This window comes from Plectropomus leopardus, chromosome 7, assembly GCF_008729295.1.
Source record: "Plectropomus leopardus isolate mb chromosome 7, YSFRI_Pleo_2.0, whole genome shotgun sequence".
In the NCBI taxonomy this organism is placed as follows: Eukaryota; Metazoa; Chordata; class Actinopteri; order Perciformes; family Serranidae; genus Plectropomus; species Plectropomus leopardus.
Genome location: NC_056469.1, coordinates 12,466,993 through 12,486,769, shown reverse-complemented (window position 1 = coordinate 12,486,769; position 19,777 = coordinate 12,466,993). Strand labels below are relative to the sequence as shown.

General features: G+C 40.5%; 1 protein-coding gene across 2 annotated transcripts in view; it reads right to left on the bottom strand.

The window, feature by feature from the left end:
* LOC121945586 (RNA-binding motif, single-stranded-interacting protein 3-like) overlaps positions 1-19,777 on the bottom strand; it is a 142,060-nt gene that overhangs the window by 3,246 nt on the left and 119,037 nt on the right. For both annotated transcript variants that reach the window (XM_042489832.1, XM_042489833.1), the window contains exons 7-13: positions 19,355-19,461; positions 14,757-14,800; positions 10,484-10,580; positions 8,056-8,106; positions 1,900-2,016; positions 1,467-1,553; positions 650-774 (exon numbers count right to left, since the gene is read on the bottom strand). In XM_042489832.1, the coding sequence (XP_042345766.1) occupies positions 650-774; positions 1,467-1,553; positions 1,900-2,016; positions 8,056-8,106; positions 10,484-10,580; positions 14,757-14,800; positions 19,355-19,461 (628 nt within the window). The remainder of the gene's footprint in view (positions 1-649; positions 775-1,466; positions 1,554-1,899; positions 2,017-8,055; positions 8,107-10,483; positions 10,581-14,756; positions 14,801-19,354; positions 19,462-19,777) is intronic.

Below are 19,777 nucleotides of genomic sequence, written 5' to 3'. Positions count from 1 at the left end.
TATACTGTCATCTGATGCAGGCACACTACTGAAAGTACTTGCATTACATACCCTATATTGCTACATTAAGCTACATGCTAACATCAGGGGAGCATATCAACTTGGTTGCAGACTTCAATTTCTTTCATGGTAAAAACTGACGCCATTCTCTGTTATAGATATTCTCAAGCTGCAATAATGGCACAGAGACACTGAAATCTATGCTTAGGTCTATTTCTGAGCTGTGCCTAGAGAGTTCTTGACGTATGCAAGTCTTCAAGCTTTGATCTGAATATGAAAAAAAAAATTAAACATTTCTGAAATAACATTATCACAAAAATTGGAAAAAAATATCAAATTAATTTTGTGCATGTAAATGCAAGTGCCAAGTGACAAGTCATTAATCTGTTCATTTACCATGTTTTTGTCCTGATATATCCTTCTGTAAAAATATATCTATGGCAAGTCTAAGTTATATTATCACATGCAGTGATGCATCTCATCAGAATCCCACATTGGCATCCAGTTTCAACAAAACTGCCTTGCTGTTTTCATCAATTTCAAACAATAGGCAAAAAACTTGACAGCACAGGAGTAAAATAGCAATAACATAATCCCGCTGCAGAGAGAGTTTGGAATACAAAGCCAGACATCTATTCACAACACTTACTTAGACTGCTGGTAAGAGTAGGCTGTGGCATGATCCCCTGTATTCTCCACTGATAAAGGCTGCTGCCCGCTGGCGTCCTGGGAGGAGGGGGCGGCTGTCTGTGGAGATGGGTCTGTCACCACACCCTGACACCAGGAACAAGTCAGACATGAAAAAACTTATCTTCTCTATGTTATCCTGATATAAGGTTTACATTCAACCTCAGACAAGTGAGGTGAACTAAGGACTCTTTGTTCCACACAACACTGATTTTTTTCTTCTTTTTTTAACTGGGAACATCCAAACAGTTCAGCAAATACTAGAAAAATCACTTCATATTTATTAAAGGGGCTCTTCCAGCAGACCCAGTTCAATTTGTAGTGCTCAATTTAAGAATTAGACAACAGTTCCTCTTATCACTGAGAATTTAGTACAATGTGTGCACTCTGACTCACACAGAACCACAGCCTGATTCCGATATTGTCCACCCATTTCAAATGTTATCCATTAATAAATTGGTGTTATCGGTGGTTATCAGCCTCGTCGATATGGGTTTGAATGGTCCTTCTACACCGACCGGCAGGTTAACAACAACAATATCAGCCCATTAAATGCCTGTTGCTAGTGGGAGCAGTTTTGTTAGTTTTCTCTTTCAGTCTTATTAGGTTTAGGTGCTGACTAAGACCAAGATTGAGAAAATCATCTGTAAATCATAGTGTATAAAATTCTCAATATTCATGTAAAGTCAGCCCTGTACAGCCCTATATAGGCTGCTGTATGAAGTTAGCATAATAAGTAACCAGAATAAAGCCCATAAACAACTTCATCTTGTCCTTACTTCCACTGTGATGGCAGAGGCAGGCACTGCAGTGTACTGGGGAATGTAGGTTCCTTGCATAGGAGCAGCCGCTGCAGCAGGCATGTACTGCAGAGAAGGAGGGGCACAGACACTAACATAATATAGGCACAAACATGTCCTCTAGAAACTTTGGATAAAAAGTACCGTCTGACATTCCCGCTGAGATATGTGGTTTTGTGACATTTCACAACACATTACATAATAGTTTTGCTTGATCCTAGGGTCACCTCAACATTTCAGCAAACAGAAAAAGGCCCTTTACTTGCCTGTGGTTATGTGGTTTGTGCCGTGAGGTAATTTCATTTACAGCTGATCATGGAAATCTCTACAGACTCATTATATTGAAACAACTCAAAAGATACACATGCGTGCAGAGCAAGATTTTTTGGAGGAGGTAAAAGCAGAGACTCACGGTGCCTGTGGTGCCCAGAGACAGGTGGTTCATCTGCTGGGTGAGAGGAGCCATTACACTGGAGGGGTGAAGAGACAAACTGGGCTCGATAGCCGCTGCTGGGGTGATCACAGCACCCTGAGGCAGGAAGGAAGGACACATGTCAGGCCAGGTTATAGACACTGTTATACAAGTTGAAAAAACTGTTATACCCAATCATTATGCATTATATACAACATTTGCTCACTCCCAACTTGTCAATTCCAGCAGCTTGGTCAGTATGCTTCAAACTATGATGTTCTAGGTGCCTCTCTAGTGTCCTTTTCAGACGTGTTTGTTTTTTGCTTGTGTCCGTTTTTGCCTGTTAAATGCATAAGGTGTCTTATCTGTGTTCACAGGAAATGTAGTTTGTGGCACCAAAACTACTTTAGGGTTTGGCACAGAAGACTACTTTGTTGAGTTTAGGGCAAGATAATGGTTGGTATTAAAAGGATGTTGATGTTCAGTTTCACACAGGACATAAACAACAGTTTCCTAGGTGACAGTCCTGTGTTTGATTGAGCCATACATCTTCTCTTAACTCCCCCTATGCAGACTTTTTCACTCTTTATCCAACATCATTTGCTGTGAGTGTCTAATATTTGCACAGATGGGTTTACACTGGAGTTTCCTGCAAGCTCAGTGAGTCTCATACAAATGTTAAAAGGTGCCTTGTGCATCAGCATCAGACACCGAAGGGGGTGACAAAGCACCAGAGACGACCTGGAAATGAGAGCGGGTTGTCATATGACAAGAAAATCACTGGATCAATGCAACACACACAAACAAGACTGTTTATGAAGTTTAGCTAAACTAAGACAGTTTCATTGTGCATATTTTGTATATACATACATATATATATATATATATATATACTTTTATATTTCTCTTTTATATTTCTATTTTATATTTCTTTTATTTTTATTTCCTTATAAGATGTTTACTACATGAACCAAGCACAAAGGAAAATTCCTTATTGTGATTCTAAAATATTTAAATATTTAAACAGATCACAGTATATAAAATATGAAAGGATGGTGGATAAGAGCTATTCCTTAACATCAGATCAAAGGCAGTTTTCAAGTAGACAGTCAAAAACAAACTAAATAAAATGATTTATCACAGCAAAATATGTCATTCAATGTGTGTGGTGCAATGGAGGAAAAAATGATGTTTTTTATCCCATACAGTTAAAAAAAAAAGCTTTTTAAGGCATGCAGCTGGTAGAAATACATTTGTGAAAAAAAACTTCCAGCCCAGTTAAGCTTGATGACTGTGAATGGTTTGACGGCAATGCAGCCAGTCAGCCGGTTTGCCAGGCGAGGCTTGACAGAACATGCGTCTGAATGGGGCAGAAAGGCTTTTACTGTAAATCTCTTCAATGTGAAGGGCTTTGATGCCTGCTAACACCTTGATGCGCTGAGCTCTACTTTTCCAGTACAGCTCAGCTACACACTCAACAGCTCTGTATAGATTTAATAGGAGCCTCCTCAGCACTGTGTGCTGAAGATGCCTGGCAGTGTCCCTGCAGAGGTAAACACAATGTTCATTTGTGATAGCTGTTTAAAGTGCACTTCCCATGAGCGCAGACGGCATCAGTGGACATGTGTCTGCATTGCTCCTGAGAGCTATCAAACTTCTGTAACTGCATGTTCAGACAGGCTGTTAGAAGAACACAGGTATTAAATTTAGGTATTTTAGGCACCGGCCCAGCTGTACAGTGGTCGACTTAACTGTACTGTTTCATATGACGGCTCGCAACAACACAAGCACAGATAGGTAAACACGCACACGCGGTGCTAAAAGTTCTGGCTGTGTGAAGCGTTCCTCTCGAAAGCACATGCAGTCTGTCAGACTTGCTCACGGTTGCAAATCGGTAAGTGAAGATCCTTATGTCTGCAAGCTTCACAGGGAGGCGCGCACACACACACACACATACACACACACACAGGGATTGGTGAGTGCTCTTCCTCCTGACTGCTGTCTTCATAGGAAGATCTGTTTGAAGAACACAGCCGCCTGGCTATCAGAAATGCTCCGTCAACACTGTCCTCAACATCACAAGTGAATGAGCGGGGCTTTTTCTATACACACAAGCACACACACACATACACACACACATGCACACACATTCTCATGCACACACACACACACACACACACACACACACACTCACACAGATGCATCAACAGATCTACCCACAAACACACACAAAGCTTTGGCACCGGCAGGTAGATTTAGCAGCCAGAATCTAGCTAATACCCGAGCTTTCATCCATCTATATAATACGTTCTCTCTTTAATGATTTCTCATCCTCCCTTTCTCTTTCTCTCACTTCACCCAATCTCACAGCAGGCTTCCACACAGAGAGAAAGCTGCATAAAGCAAAAAACAAAACCCACAATGACTAATTGTCTGCTCTGATTTACAGCTGTACAAGTGTTAAACTTGTTATCTCTGTGTGTCTGCATGCAGACATTAAGCATTAGTCGCTGTGTAATGAATGTGTAATTATATGTGGTAGAGTGTGTAAATGTATTAATATTTTCATGTATCAGATGGTTTTTTTTGGGTAAGCAATATATGAATACGGAAGACAGACAGTTATCTTTCCCCCTGAGGGCAGGAGAGAGAAAAATACAAGATCTGCTTCAACTTTGAACTCCCTCCTCTCTTCCTCTCCTCCGTTCTTCTTCTGCTGTCATTTTTCCAGTAGACAAGTGACGCTGACTAGCAGAACGCTGCCGGCACTGTGCAGCATCACATACACAGTATTAGTTATAATGACACCCGTTTATCGAGAAAACTGCTAGCTGCTGTTGGTGTAATGGAAGCCAGAAGCTTTGCATGTGAATGTGCGTATGTGTGTGTGTGTGTGTGTGTGTGAGTGAGTGTGTGTGTGAGCACCCAGAACAATGTGAATCGTCATTATTTGTTCTCTCTCAAGTAGTGTGGTCTGAAAAGCAGACGTTTGTACAAAATGATCATTTAAAGCAAACAAGATTTTACAGCATAAAGCAAAAAAGTCAGGTTTTGCTGGGTTGCAAACATGCCTCCATATGCATGCATGGCTTTTGCATACTGCTCACAGAGGATCCCAGCATTAAAAAAACAGGAAACATGCCAGGTATTGGGCACTATTTGGAGGCTCAGATATGTACTGATCAGTGCTTTCTTCAGATGCATTCTACACCCCCTTTGTCTGCTCAAATGGGTTTAACACAGCAATTTAACTCAAGAAGATCTGAAATCCCAATTCTTTGGATGTCTCATTACAGCGCTCCCCAATAAGCCGCCTTTCCTTCTCTTTCTTGCCATGCATGGTTAGGGTAATGCATTCATTTCCTGTAGGGGGATTTGTGAGTAATTATGCACAAAGACATCCTCTCACTAATTAAGATGTAAAGACAGGGAGTTCAAGTAATCTGGGCATTCCACCAAGGCTTGGAAACACACAGTCCTTAAGGCACTTCACTGTGTGTATAGGTGTGTGTGAATTAATTTGCGAGTGCATACCTATGCTTGTGTCTGTGTGCGTAAATATAGTGGTGAGAGTGCATGTATGTGCACCACTCTATTCCTGGGGAACTGTTTATATTTCTCTGTAACCTTTTAATTAGAGGCAGTCATTTCTTTAGTAACCAATGTGTGTAAAGTGTGTATCAGTGAAACTAGTTTGCATTTATTAGTGACACTCACAGCAAATTCTCCCAAAACCTCTAATTGTATGATGTACTGTCGACTGGATGATTAGCAGAGGCGTGCTCGCGTGCATCAACCTAAATGTGTCAATGAGCACACCCCATCAATCGAAGTTACCAGTCATTAACTGAGGCACAGCAGTGAGGAAGCCGCTGCTGCCATAGGAACAGAATTAAGCCGCTGTGTCTCTCTTAGTCTTCCTCCCTGACGCAGCTTTAATTTGCCAAGCTCATCTGTATCCAGGAAATACAATGACTAGCCTTCGCCTTTGTTGTCTAACAGGGATTTTGACTATGCAGAGACAAGGCTGGGGAACAGGGCGCTGCACAGCCCAGACATGCTTTTGCAGCAGTTGTTTTCTTTTCTTTGTTCTCGATTTATTCTTTGTAATCCCTTCTTTCCTCTGCTTTCCCTGCGCCTGCCTCTCTCCCTTTCGCCTCTCTCATTTAGTTATTTTCCTCTTCCTCCTATCCCTTAGACTCCCTTTTCCTCTATCTCTCCCCGTCTTCTCCCAAGTCTTGTGCAGTCACATCAAGCGGCCTGCCAAATAATTAGACGGGACATTTGTTTTGAAAACACATTTACAGAAGGGTATTATCCTCTCTCCCGGACATAATTTTAATCAGACATGACAACAGAATGTTTTTAGGAGTTGGCAGATAGACATAAAGAGGAAGTGAGATAGAAAGAGAGCACCACAGCAGAATTTGGAACTAATTTAACTATTGTGTTGTGAGAGTATTGCTGGAATTCCTCAGTGCACGGCTGATATACCATGTCCATGCTACCTCTATCTTCCACCCCCCTATAGCTGACAGTTTCAATGGAGCATAACTGAATGTTGCAGGTAGAAAATATTCTACAGATGTTTGCAAGAAAACAATTTATTCATACTTTTAGTGGTTAGATAAAAATCTGGATGACAAAATCTGTCAGATTATTGTCTCTCTTTGTCCCAGCTTTATTTTATTGCAAAAATATCTATAAGAACTGGAGCTGTACAGTAAATCTTATGACATAAAAAGCAAACAAGCAAAACAAACAAAAACAAACACTGAGGAGATGGTGTCATTCTGGGCTGTCATGTCTGTCCAGATTATGTTTTGTGTCTGAAGGAACTTGCCTTTATGATCATGGTGTTCACAGAAATCCTCATTGGATTGTGCACTTTTCTGATGATTGACTTTTTTTTCCCCATGTCTTTTCCCCTTCATATGAACCCTGGCTGAGGAGACGACATCCCGAACAGGTGTGTAATTAAAACCCAGAGTATAAAATTAAGTGGATGTTTTACAGGCTAGTTCAACATTTTTTTCCAGAGTTAATAGAAAATTACTAATGTACACTGTAGATGAGCAGAACCGGTGGAACTGTGAACTACTGATGAATAAATGTTTAAGAGGTGATTAAGGTTTATTGTTCATCTGAAGCATTTTCAAGGTTATTGTGTGGTCCCAACATGAATCTATCCTTTTTCTTATCCATTAAACTTCTGAGGTCTTTCACCAAATTTCATGACATAGTTCACGTCTTAGAGATAGAACTCTATCCTGCATTTGGAGATTTTATACATAATGTATTTTATACAGTTACTGTGTGTCAGACAGACAGGAAATCAGCTGAGGCTCAAAGTTACAATTGTATAAAATCTTGTCACTCCCACAGAATCACACCAGGATTGGGGGGGGACTTTGATGTAATGGTGCATAACATCAACATACTGAGAGAAAATTAAACTAAAAATTGAAAGCATGTGTTGCAAAAATCGAGAAAAATAAATACAAAATAAATGTATCATAAAAAGATGCATAGTTAAATGTTAACACTGGTGTTAATATCAGTATTATCTTTACCACTGGACTGGACTTTGGCTCTTTTCCTGTAGTTCCTTTTTAAACCAGCAGGGGGCAACCTTTTATTATAGATTTCCGACTCGGCTCCGCTGAGCTCTGCAAGCTGCTTAAAAAGGTTAATCGCAGGTTGATTCGGCAGTGTAAGACTCAGATGCAGGGCTAAAGTTTGTTTGGTCCTGATCAGACCTTGGTTTGTCTCTCATATGCTCAATTTGTTGCAAACCGTGTGATATTTTTCTTTTACTATGTTCAATTTTTCTGTGACTTACTCCATCATTATAGCATTAACAAGAACTACGGTTTCTATGATGACTGTATTTTTTGTTTCATAGATCCTGTGGCAGTAAATATGATTGACATTCACTTGTTTTCAATGAGCACTGAATATTTTGAGATTAGCAGACTAAGAGGTGCATGAGGAGTGAGTGCTGAGATATGCTTATACACTGAGATGACAAGCAGGAATGTAGCGTAAAAAGAGGCAGTGAAAGGTACTGGAAAATTGAGAAAATTACTCCACTGAGAAAAAAGATACCATATGACCCCAAAAAGAGGCCAGTTAAAAAAAAACATAAAAACTTACTGTAGGTTGCATAACATACTGTTGATGTGGCATCCAAGATGTACTTTGGACCTGTGAAGAAAGGAGGAAAGAGGAGAAGATTCAGCAAAGGTAGAAGTGATGACAATGATATTGCAAAGAAAATAGAAAGATGGAGAGCATGAACGTAAGAAAAATAAAGTTATTGAAGATGGGGGGATGGGCATGAGTAGGAGGATGCAGAAGGGAGGTCAGGGAGAGATGAGAGGAAAGGGAAGATCAAAAAGAAGATTGTTGTAAAAGGATAAAGAATTGAGGAAGAGAGAACATAAAGAAGGACAATTGGAAGACAGAAATGACAGGAAGGGAGCGAAAATGAGAAAACCAAAGAGGAGAAGAGAGAAAATTAATCATTAGCTCAAGTCTTTACAAGCCCATTTCAGAGTTTCAGTCCCTGCGGCAGTGTGTCTTAAAGAATATTACAGCCGTAACTGAGGGTCCACTATACAGTATGTTATGTTGTAATTATAAGAGGATATGAAGACCACAGAGAGCAATACAGTCTAATAATTACTGCTTCACAGTGGAGGTTTCATCATCAAAGCCTGTCTTGGCCACAAATCACCACTTTCATCTCCTGCTGCCCAACCCTAACATGAGGAGGAACAGGTCCCTGAAGGCCCCTTTGTCACATGTAAAATACTGTAATTACACAAGTGCATGTGCATGTTCTCTTACCTGTATATGTCTATGGGGAGTTAACGCAATGCAAGGTAGGTTAAATCCTCCTTGTGTTTTCCTTAAAAAAAGCATTTTGTGACTCTCTGTTTGTGTAATTCTGCACTGCTGGAGGTGTGTCTTTGCATTTGTTTGTCTCGTTTACAGCAGTGTTTCATGCTAGAAAAAGTCTGAGGGGGAGGACCGATGTTTGTTTTAAAGTCTATGTGTTTGACAAAGTGAGGATCAAGTACTGATTCAATCTCTCAAAGAACCACAGCTACATCACCAACCAGCTTTGACATGAATTGGTATGGTTTGTGCGTGTGGAGAAAGAGAGGATGCGACACATGGGAACAGAGAGAGACAAAAGGAGGATTTGTGGGTAAGAATGAAAGATCGATGGGAGGAGTACTGCAATATAAGCCTGTGTTTTATCATTGCTAGACTAAGAATTGTCTTGAATGGAGAGAGCTGATAAGTCAATTTCTGAGTTAGAGTCCCTGAGAAAAGACAGCTCTAGCTGTTTGACCTACGTGTCCAGGGACTACATACAGCACAATAGTGGAAAATAGTGGTTAATTCAACAAATTTGAAATTAATTTTTAAATCAGAGACTAGAGCTACTGTGGAAGGGATCAACTGCAATAGGGGTGGCACGGTATAGTGGTAAGGACAGTAACCATGATATTTAAAAATAAAATATTCATATCATGATAATAATACACATATGAAAATACTGTGTAATCCAGCACATTTTAAATAATTTCTGTCTTTCCGTTCTCGCCTCCCGATCACCATCTGGTTGCCATTTTTACTATCCATCAAGCAAAATCTCTCTTTTTGTACATTTCTGTACAGTCATGGCCACAAACTCTGTCTCCATTTCCCTACACTTGTATTTTAAATGTAAGTCATTTGCCAAAGAAGACACAAAACACACGATATGTTGATTTGTTGTCTTAAACATCTGGGCAATGTAGTTTTTAGCAAGAAACAAAACATGAACAAGAGAAAATACTGCATTTGATGGGGACTATTTTCAAGTACAGATTAATACACATTCAGTGTGCTTGTGAGTATTTTGAGCAGCAGGATGATGACTGACTCAAAATACTCACAGCAATGAAGGAGCAAGTGACACGATGCGTCTCCTTCATTTGTTTTTAGGGGAGCTCTACGACACATATCTACTACGCTCCATTAGGCTTTGTATACACTGATAATACTTGTTAGTAGGATTAATTTATTGTTACTTTTGGTCTTATCTTATTTGTTGACACTGAGAAAAATATAAAATATAACTTATCCTTTAAAACCGCTGTTTTACAACTTCTAAACTAAAGGTTCATTCCCATGTATCTCTAAGAGTTGTTAACTTCACTTCGCTATTGCTATCAGGTTGCATTATAATGCCCTTGGGATGCCATATTGGAGCTGTGCCTGACTTTGAACATTAGTTGCTTTGTTAAATCTGTTGGCTGGCCAGCCAACTATAGCAAAGTCAGAATGCAATATTAAACTTGTGCTTTGGTGTAGCAGCGAAGACAAGACAAAACAGTTTACTGAAGTACCTTAAATTTCATAGAAAATCAACAGAATGGTTGTGGAGTTAGTAATCTAAACACACAATCCTTTATGAGACTGCCAATTTTCCAATGGGCTGTTCAAGATGCCCCTATCAATGTCTGGAGCCGGTACAAGATTTAAAAGCTCGGTGTGACCCAGTAAACTTCAAACAAGTTCCACCCACCTGATATGTAGAGACAGGAGAGGCAGCGATGAAAGGTGTGATTGACGTCTGTGCAATCATCCGATTAGTAGAGATGCTGTATGGCGAAGAGTAAAACCTATGGAAGCAAAGAAGAAAAGGTTCAGTTTCAATATTATTAACACTGCTAAATTTAAAGTGAGCAAAGCTGAACTGAGAGCATGTTTGAGGACAGTACAATTTTGAGAACATCAGTTCGACATCAGTCAAGAGGTTTTCGGCTCTTACAGTTTTTGGTCTCCAGATGTAGCCGCATGCAAAGGTTAAAATGATTCTTTATCACCTCTTTTTTTTCAACCACCCAGTGCACTTCAAGACAACACTGACAAAATGGATCAGACATCTTCAAGGCTGTGATGGAAACAATAAATATTGCAGCTTCACTCCGTGCCACACCATCAAAGATGTCTTTGAATGAGACTTGACACTGCACCGGAGCACACATCATGTTACAAAGGAGTCTGCGCCACTGCTGTGCATAATAATGAATTACCACCTTAATGTGTGAGTGGGTGAAATATCTCAATATTGCCCTTTATGTTCTCACCTACACATATTGCAGCAGAGAAAGCTGCATGTGTAACATCTGCATTTTAGACTATTTACTTCTCCCTCTATATCTTTGTTTGCCCTTCTGATTTTGCTAGATTTTTTTTTTTTTTCATTTCACCCCCCCAACCCTGCCGCGGCAGAATGCTGTGGCTCGCAGTGCTTTATTTATCATTGTGTACCTAGAGAGGACATGTTTCATCCGCCCCGCCGTGTTGCTGTGCCCGATCGATCCCAAAGTGTCTGTTGACTGAATAATGGAGCAAGGGAGGGGAGAAAGAGAGAGGCAGAGACAGAGAGAAGCCCTCCCCTATCTATCTCTAACATAGCCATGATTGGCTAAAAAGGTGCATGCTGCAAATCAATTGTTGCTTAATTGAGGGAGAAACATACTTAAAAACAAAAACCCTGTTGGTTAGTTACAAAGGTTATGCCAATTCCAAATATCACATTATTTAAAATCTCCCGTATTTCATTCATAAAGATCTGTATCACACATAATAGAATATAAAACATCCACTCTATTCTTACAACCGAGATGACAGCCCAGGCTGAGCAACCAGCCGGAGACAGGAAAACATAGATGGATTGGTGCTACTCTGCTGTGACACCAGCACACATCTCATTTCAAGGGTGAAATGGGTTGCCGAGGTGGTCACCTGCTCCGTTATTGCACTTTCTGCTTCGCATTACGTTTGTTCGGTCAGTGATAGCACGAGCGCTGCTGAACTCAGCTGCGAGATGCAAACCCTGAGGTATTTTTAAACTCTTGCAGTCCTGGCCTCGTGGCCGCAGTTGGTTTCCAACCGCCTGTGATAAGCTCCAGAGCGTGAGTGTGCTTCACACGGACATCCAGCCTCCCAGTTGGATTTTTATGCTCTACTTGGTGTGTTGAAGCCAAGGTAGTAGTGCATAAAGACTAGAGCTACAATGGTTACTCTCTACTTTTCCACAACAAAACATGGCCCACTTCCCTGGCACCAGAAAGAGAAATTTCATGAATTATTAGCGCTATATATTTTCACTTGCAAAAGTTCAGCTGTGGTTCATGCGCAGGTTGATTGTGTGTTCTAGGCATGTTGACACTGGCTTAGCTTAGATTTCCCCTTAACTTTTGCTTTTCACTAGTATCTAAAGCTCTAAACCCTTGGCAAAGAGTGATTTCTTTCAAAAGCATGGGGAAAATGCAGTGAGCAACTTGGTAAGAAATGTTCCACATATTACAAGACATTAGTAGAGTTAGAAAAATATTTTTTAAAGCGAGTGAAAATGTCTAGGGAACAAAAAAAAGCTAGGGAATAATTTATAATGATCATAATTACATGTTTAAAATTATATCACAGAATTATATGATTTTACATAATCTTGTTTGCCTTGTTTTTTTCTTTCTTTCTTTTTATAGATTTTCAGGTAATTTTCTTGCACTTTTTTTTCCACAAATTTCTTGCTAATTTTGGGGTCATTTCTTCTTCCGTTTCTCATTGCCTATTATTCTCAAACAAATCAAGCCAATTTCCTCTGGTTTCAAAGGGTTAAGCTCTGGTTAAACTCTGGATAACCTGCATGCCTCCTTAGGTCATGCAAATATTTTCTAATAGCATGTTATTCTTTGAGCAACAGTACTGTATGTCTGCATTTAATGATATGTTTCAACCTTATGCACCACTTGAACTTCAACTTTGAACAGATGTACATCTGATTGATCAGTGTTGGAGAAAGAACTGGAACATGTTTGTCAAAGTGGTGATCATCAACAAGAAAAAAAAAACCTCATCTGCTGATCATGTAGCAGCAGTGTAGATCCATCTTTTTGACTGTACAATTAATGTATGACTCGGATTAGAGATACTGTATTACTGTCACTGATGAATACAAATGAGAGAACGCAGCCGGGTTATTCGATATGGGTCTCTGATTGTGTTTATTGTATTTTTCATTAGAGTGATGTGTATTGAGAGAGAGAAATAGTAGGTAGGGGACAGATCCAAGGTTATTGATGGAGGCTATTAGCCCTGAGCAGCACGCTGTCAATAGGGACTCCAGCACGGCTGTTTAAACAATACACTAAACATGTAATTGCAAACAGAACATTACTACGAGATTGAATTTAAAACCTCTCTGTGAATCTCTAGTGTGACCTAGCCACACTGTCAGGAGTTTGCCCTGAAAAATTAGCGAATGATTTAGTGCCGACCTCAGTGACTTTTTACCAGAGAAATGTGGGGGAGCATGCTTAAATATATTTGTGCATGTGTGTGGGCAAAGAGAAATGGAGGGAGGAGAAGACAGAGAGAAAGACAGTGTAAGAGGTAAGAACAGAAAGAAGATGGAGAAACAAAAGGACAGCAAACAGACCAGATAGCACGGAGGAGATTGAGAAAAGGAGAGCCAGAGAAAGTGAATTTTGTGTCTCCCTGATAAAAGAGAGGACAGGCTGTAAGCCAAAGCTGTCTGGTTGGTTGGACCACATGTTTCCAATAACATCAGATTGGCATCAGACCTTAGAAACCAGCCGTCCTCGAGCTTGGAAAGATTTGCAAACCTGTAATTGATTCGTACCCTTCCCCTCTCCTTGGGCTGACTTTATTTTTGCCTTTGCCCTCCTCTTGACCCCGCCCGGCCCTCCCTTTATTCAATCCCTTTTCCTCCCTGCTTTTTCGCCTCTCTAATTAGCTGCATTAGCATTTCACAGTCATTTAGCGCTTCGCCGGAAGGAGCTCCGTTGACCTCAGAGGAGAGGTCTGAGAGGGCTTAAGCACTGCTAGTGCACAGATGCTCTAGTGTGAGCATGCATGTTACACATGCATGAGCACGCACACATACACACACCAGAGATGACTGAAAGAAAATCATCTGCTTGGAAATGGAGAGGAGGAATTAGAGGGACAAAGGGATTAGTCTACACAACAATGAAGAAAAGAAGGAAGAAAAGAAAGACTTGGAAAGATGTTGAAAGAAAACATAGGAGGTCAGACAAGCGAAAGAGGACTGGCTTACAGGTGATATAACGAAGGTAAATGATAATGAGATAACAACGAGACAACAGTAAAGAAGAAAGTAGGGATACAAAGAGTAAGGATGACTGAGTCGAAAAAAAGGGAGGAGAAGAGAAACACAGAGCTGGAGGGAAGCGTCTCCTGGGATCGCATCACCAGCAGCATTCCTAGCATACGGGACCGATCTCCAATTTCCCCCTGAAACAGGCAGACGCTCGGCTCTCTGCATTCAGCCCGAGAGCACTGCAGATAGCCTCGGCTGACGAAAGTCTTACAGCGGCGCTGCAACACAGCCCAACTTTCCTGTCTGCAATCAAAACCTACATGTCTGACAGCTTGTATGCATAGGTGCATAAATAAATACTCCATCTGCACCAGTCAGATGTGAGAATGAGGGCAAGAGCGCGCGGCAGGGTAAGACAAAGAGAGAGAGAGAGAAAGAGTGTGTGTGTGTGTGTGTGTGTGTGTGTTAATGACCCGTGTGTCCTGTATCTGTTTGAATACATGTGCATTTTTGTGCTTTTGTGCATATTATAAGCTTGTGGTCGGCTGATGTATGTGCAGCTTTGCTGGTGTTGGAAGGTCTGTAGAGGTTCATTAACAGGTGTTTTAAAAATTTCTGTCATGGAATGTGAATTAAAAGTAAAGTAGACATCTGAAGTTGAAGACACAGTTCGCAAATCTGTGAAAAAATTTTAAAAAAAACCTACCCGTTCTGCATCGCGGTGGGATCATACGTCAACGCCATACCACTCTGGAGAAAGAGAGAAACATATTCACCTAAAGTTTAAAATACAATGTTGATGTGTAAGTGGGTCTTTGGTGGCGTAAACTGACAGCAATATTGCCTCTGACGAATAGTCAACACAATGAAGGTAATGAATTGAGAGTGAGAGAGACAGCAGAGAGGGGAGAAAGACTGATTCATGATGTGAAATAAACTCTGAGCACAAAAGCCTTGACTTGCAATTCAACAATATAAACAAGACAGTGGGATACAAAGACCTGCTAAAGAAAGAACAATTGATGATGTCCTCAGTCGCACAAAAATCTCAAATGAGCTGGTTAAAAGCACTCTTGAACAATAAAATTATACTGCATGAATTGGTGCGAGCCTGTGGACCACTTAAATCTGTACTTATCATGTTCAAATATTTCCACAGATAGAGTAAAATAACCACAAAGGGGACATTGAGTGATGACTGTTATAGCCCTGATGGTGTTGCTGCATAATAGGGATGTAGCAATGCACTCATAATAATGTACTTTAAACTAAAAAGTTTCGCTGGAAGAAACATGTGAATGCATAAGATTTCTCATTTATTGCTTCTTAGTCATTAAATGTGCAAAAAAAGTTATTAGTAAAGTTTTTTTTTAACAGATTTTGGAGAAGAAAAAAAATGAGGATATTCAGAGGTAGAGCAGGTCATCCACTAATCACGAGGTCAGTGGTTCGCTCCTCGGCTCCTCCAGTCTTCAAGTATCCTTGGGCAAGACACTAAGCCCTAATTTGCTCCAGATGGGTGCAGTGAGTGTGTGTGAATGTTTAAACTGAGTAGCAGGTGGCACCTTGTAAGGTAGCCTTGCCTGCTAGTGTATGAATGTGTGAATGTGACATGAAGTGTAAAAGTGCTTTGAGTGGTGGGAAGACTAGAAACACACTGTGCAAGTCTGTTTACCTTTCCATCCAAAATATTTCAATCTGAGTGAAAGTTAGCAGTTATTCCCTTTTGTATGGCTCTGTGAGAGCGCAAACGACCAGAAAAGAGACAATCTGGAGGAAAATGAGAGAAACTGAAGTTTCTGCTAAGTTTTCAAATCAGTCTGTCTAAGCTGTCACACACACAGCTGGTGCTTGTTGTCACGGCAAACATCTGTACCGTCAGTCAGGAAACTGGCAGTGGCCGAAAGCACCAAAACTATTCATCAGTCAAAATGAGCCCAAACTTCATTTCACTGACTGCAGCTCACTCAAAAAGAAACCTCTCACAGCTTGGGAGACAAATTGTAAAAATGTGCCTATTATTGCAATCAAGTTTTCAGCTCCATGATACATATCATCACCACTTTGTAACCCAAAATAATGATCCAAAATGCATTGTTACACAGAACATGGAACAACCAGTGGACACCATACTGTAACTTTCCTGAAGCAAATCTACACCAGTTACAGGTCTCACTTATTACAATCCTCCTCATTGTAAATAAACAAGATGATGTGCATTACAGCTGCATTATATCAGTTTCAGAGGAAACTCAAAGCTACAAGAGAGCTGCTAAGTACTCTCTGTCCCTGCTCTCCATTAAAACTTATCCCTTTACGTCAGTTGTTTATCATTAAGTGACACGTCTGTAATTCTCTGAATGTTTTCTGTCTGTGTCTCGCTTACACTATAGTGCAAATGAATGACACTGTACTTCTCGCTGCTGAGCTTTGAGAAAGATCTTCACCCACTTAACAGCCTCTTGGCAATGTTGGAACAAACTTGAAGCAACAATAGTGTTTTCAGTCCTCTAATCTTTCACTCTCTCTCTGCTTCACCCCCCCCCCCGCGTCCTCTTCTATCTGCAGTGCTACACAAGTCATTTGGACTTGTTCTATATTCCACACAAGGCTCTTCTCTCCAAATTGGCACACGAGTTGAAAGTGTGCCCTGATGCTGAACTCTGCTGCGATGTTTGTTTTTTCCCCAAACACTGTTTCTAGCCAGGACTGGGGGAATATAGACTGCACAAGCAATAAAAATGAGTGCCAGACATTGATGACATCAAATAGCAAAAATTAATCATTCCAGAGCCCGGGATTCATTTTGACACCCGTTGTTAAACAAACTTCTGATTTAAATCAGGTAAAAACTTAGTCACTCATACAGAGGAATCCTAGATTTCACCTTGAGCTGAATTTGTATTTACTGTGGGTTCCCTTGAACCGTGTTTTTGAACAGAAGATTTGAGAGCCAGAGTTAGAGGGGATCAGCTCTGTGAAGCATCTTGATGTTTGCATCTTGTCCTCTAAGTTTCCTTCATCTAACAGAAAAGACTGGACAACATTCCTCACTGCTGCATAATGCCAGCATTAGCGTACAAATGTGTATGCTAAGAGATGTACCACTCATCTTTCTCTTTGTGTATCCTAAAGCATAGATCATTGAATGGACCCACCTGGGGTAGGCCCAGGGGGCCCGTGGATCCAGAGAATTTGTTTGAAGTTACTGTTAACATCTTTTGTTGGACAGTCAAACAACTAAAAAAAGATGCAGAACAACTACAAAGAGACATAAAGCAACTAAAGAAATGCAAAATAACTACAAAGGGGCAAAAAAACTCACAAAATCAACTACAGAGAAACACAATGTGACTTCAAAATGACATAAACTGACTACACAGATAAAACAAATGCAATGAGAAATAAAATGTCTTCAGAGACAAAAAACAACTACAAAGAGACATACATTGACTACAAAGAGACACAAATCAATAAAAAAGAGACTTAAAAAAACTACGAGGAGATATTAAAAAACTACAAATAGACATAAGATGACTACAGAAAGACACAAAGACAACAACAGAGAAACACAAAACAACTTCAAAGAGACACAGAACCACCACAATTACAAATAAATGCAAAACAACTACAAAGAGACAGAAAAAGACCACAAGGAGACAGGACACATCATTTTTAGTCATATTGTGTCTCTCTCAGTCTGGATATCTTGTTGTTATGAAGAAGAGGTGGAGGGGCTTTTACACGCCTGTGTCCAGGGGCATCTGTTCATGTGTATCCGGTGTGTTTTGCTCAGCACCAGTGTTACATGTGTGAGTGATTGTGTGTGTAATATGTGCTCATGTCACAGTCCCAAGGCCAGACTCATTTAGAAGTGAGAGGTTCTGGGAGATTAGGGTCGGCTGACTGAGTGTGAGGACGCAGTGAGGCCCATCGAAGCACCTCCACGGCCAGATGCCTCTATTAGTCTGCCCGGACTCGGAGACCTGGCTCAGACAAATGCATAAACCTCTGACGAGATGCTTTTCCTCAGCAAGGCCAAGTGGGGCTTGGCTTGGGCCACAGACAAATGTGTGAGGAATCCCAATGAAAGCACTGATCATTTATTTTAAGTCCAGCTAACAATTCACAAATGTTGAGAGCACAAATAGAGAATTGCTCTAATGTTAGCAAAGCCCTGATGTGATTTGTCACTATTTGTTACAAAACAAAAACTGCAATCTGTGCCTGCTACACACATGAAGGTCATGCTCACACTGTTTTTGTTGTGGCGGCTCTTGTTTCAGTGCGCAAGTTGTTTCAGCCTGGTTCCATTTCATTTCACTTCACCACCCTGCTCTTTCCCAACCTCCATGTAATGTTGGGAAACTGTTAAAAACTGCACTCGCTGTGTGGGTGGTGACATTATTATTCACTCCCTCTGTAAATTAAAGCTTTGGTATCGACACTAACAACTTCTGAACTCCCTACATTGTGAAACAGTCAATCTGCTTTCAATCCACTGTACAAGGTTTCATTTCTTCTGAAAATTACAGACTGGAGGTGGGAGTTTCAACAAAAGGAAAAACAACTTGGCATTGGGGGTCTTGCAGAAACCTTGTATTTTAAATCTAAAAACCTTTGTACATTGCAGCTTTCATACTGTCAGCAGCATCTCTAATTCAGCCTACAGTATGTTATCGGAAATGAAAGCTGATAATGACCCTGTCGGGGGCCTGTCAAGTTATTGAAACTTGGCTATAAAATATGAAAAAGAAACTGATGTCAAAGGGAACATCCGCCAGAATATTCAAAGTTTATGAAATGATGTCTTTTTAGAACTACGGTAATGTTTTCTGTGAAGCGGTTGTCGACAATGAGCGGTGAACTGCTCCAGTATGATCTGTTGTACTGCAGTATTTCACCCACACCTCTCTGACTATTATGACAAGATTACTGTTGTGCTTTTACAATAAAGCTGAGTGGGAAAGGTTTAAAAAGAGTTTGTGGATAAACTGTACTGATACTTGTGACTAAATTAGAATAACACCTCTTTCAGTTTGTCAACTTTTCTATTTCCCTTTAAACACTCTCTTGGTACACTCATTCTGAATGTGAAAAGTGAGAAGCTACTGTAGAATTAGAAAATGTCCGCTGTTGCATAATTCTGCCTGGGGATACATTTTATTCTTTTACAGAGGGTAAAAAAGATCATGTTTTAACAGACATGATTTTTGTGTTACTTTTCCACTTGTGTTTTAAGAAAAAGCTGCTATGACCGCTATGTGAATTTTTTTAATGACTAAATACACCTTAAAGCCTCACCTCTCCTTCCCGTGTCCACGGTCGGCCATTCTGGGGATACTTGACTTGGGTCTGCCTCTTCTTCTGGCCTCCGTCAGCAAACTTGCACAGCAACGGCTCTGCAGGGGCTGCAGAGTGAGTCAGACAGAGAGGGAGACAAGGACAAACACAGAGATGGATTAATCATCTTAATAGCAGGAAAAAGTGAATTTCCATGCTATAGGTTAAGAGTTACATTTCAAAGATAAGATTTAAAGAAAGGTTGTAATGCTGTGGCTTAAACAAAAACATAACATAAATCAATTGAGCCTGAAAACAGCGCTTTAGCTCCTACATTTATATCCTCCACCTCTAATCTAAACATCCAAACAACAGCAGTTATCGTGCCATCTCTACAACCCCTACAACCACACTTGGACAAAAGCAGCCTTGACGCGGAAACAA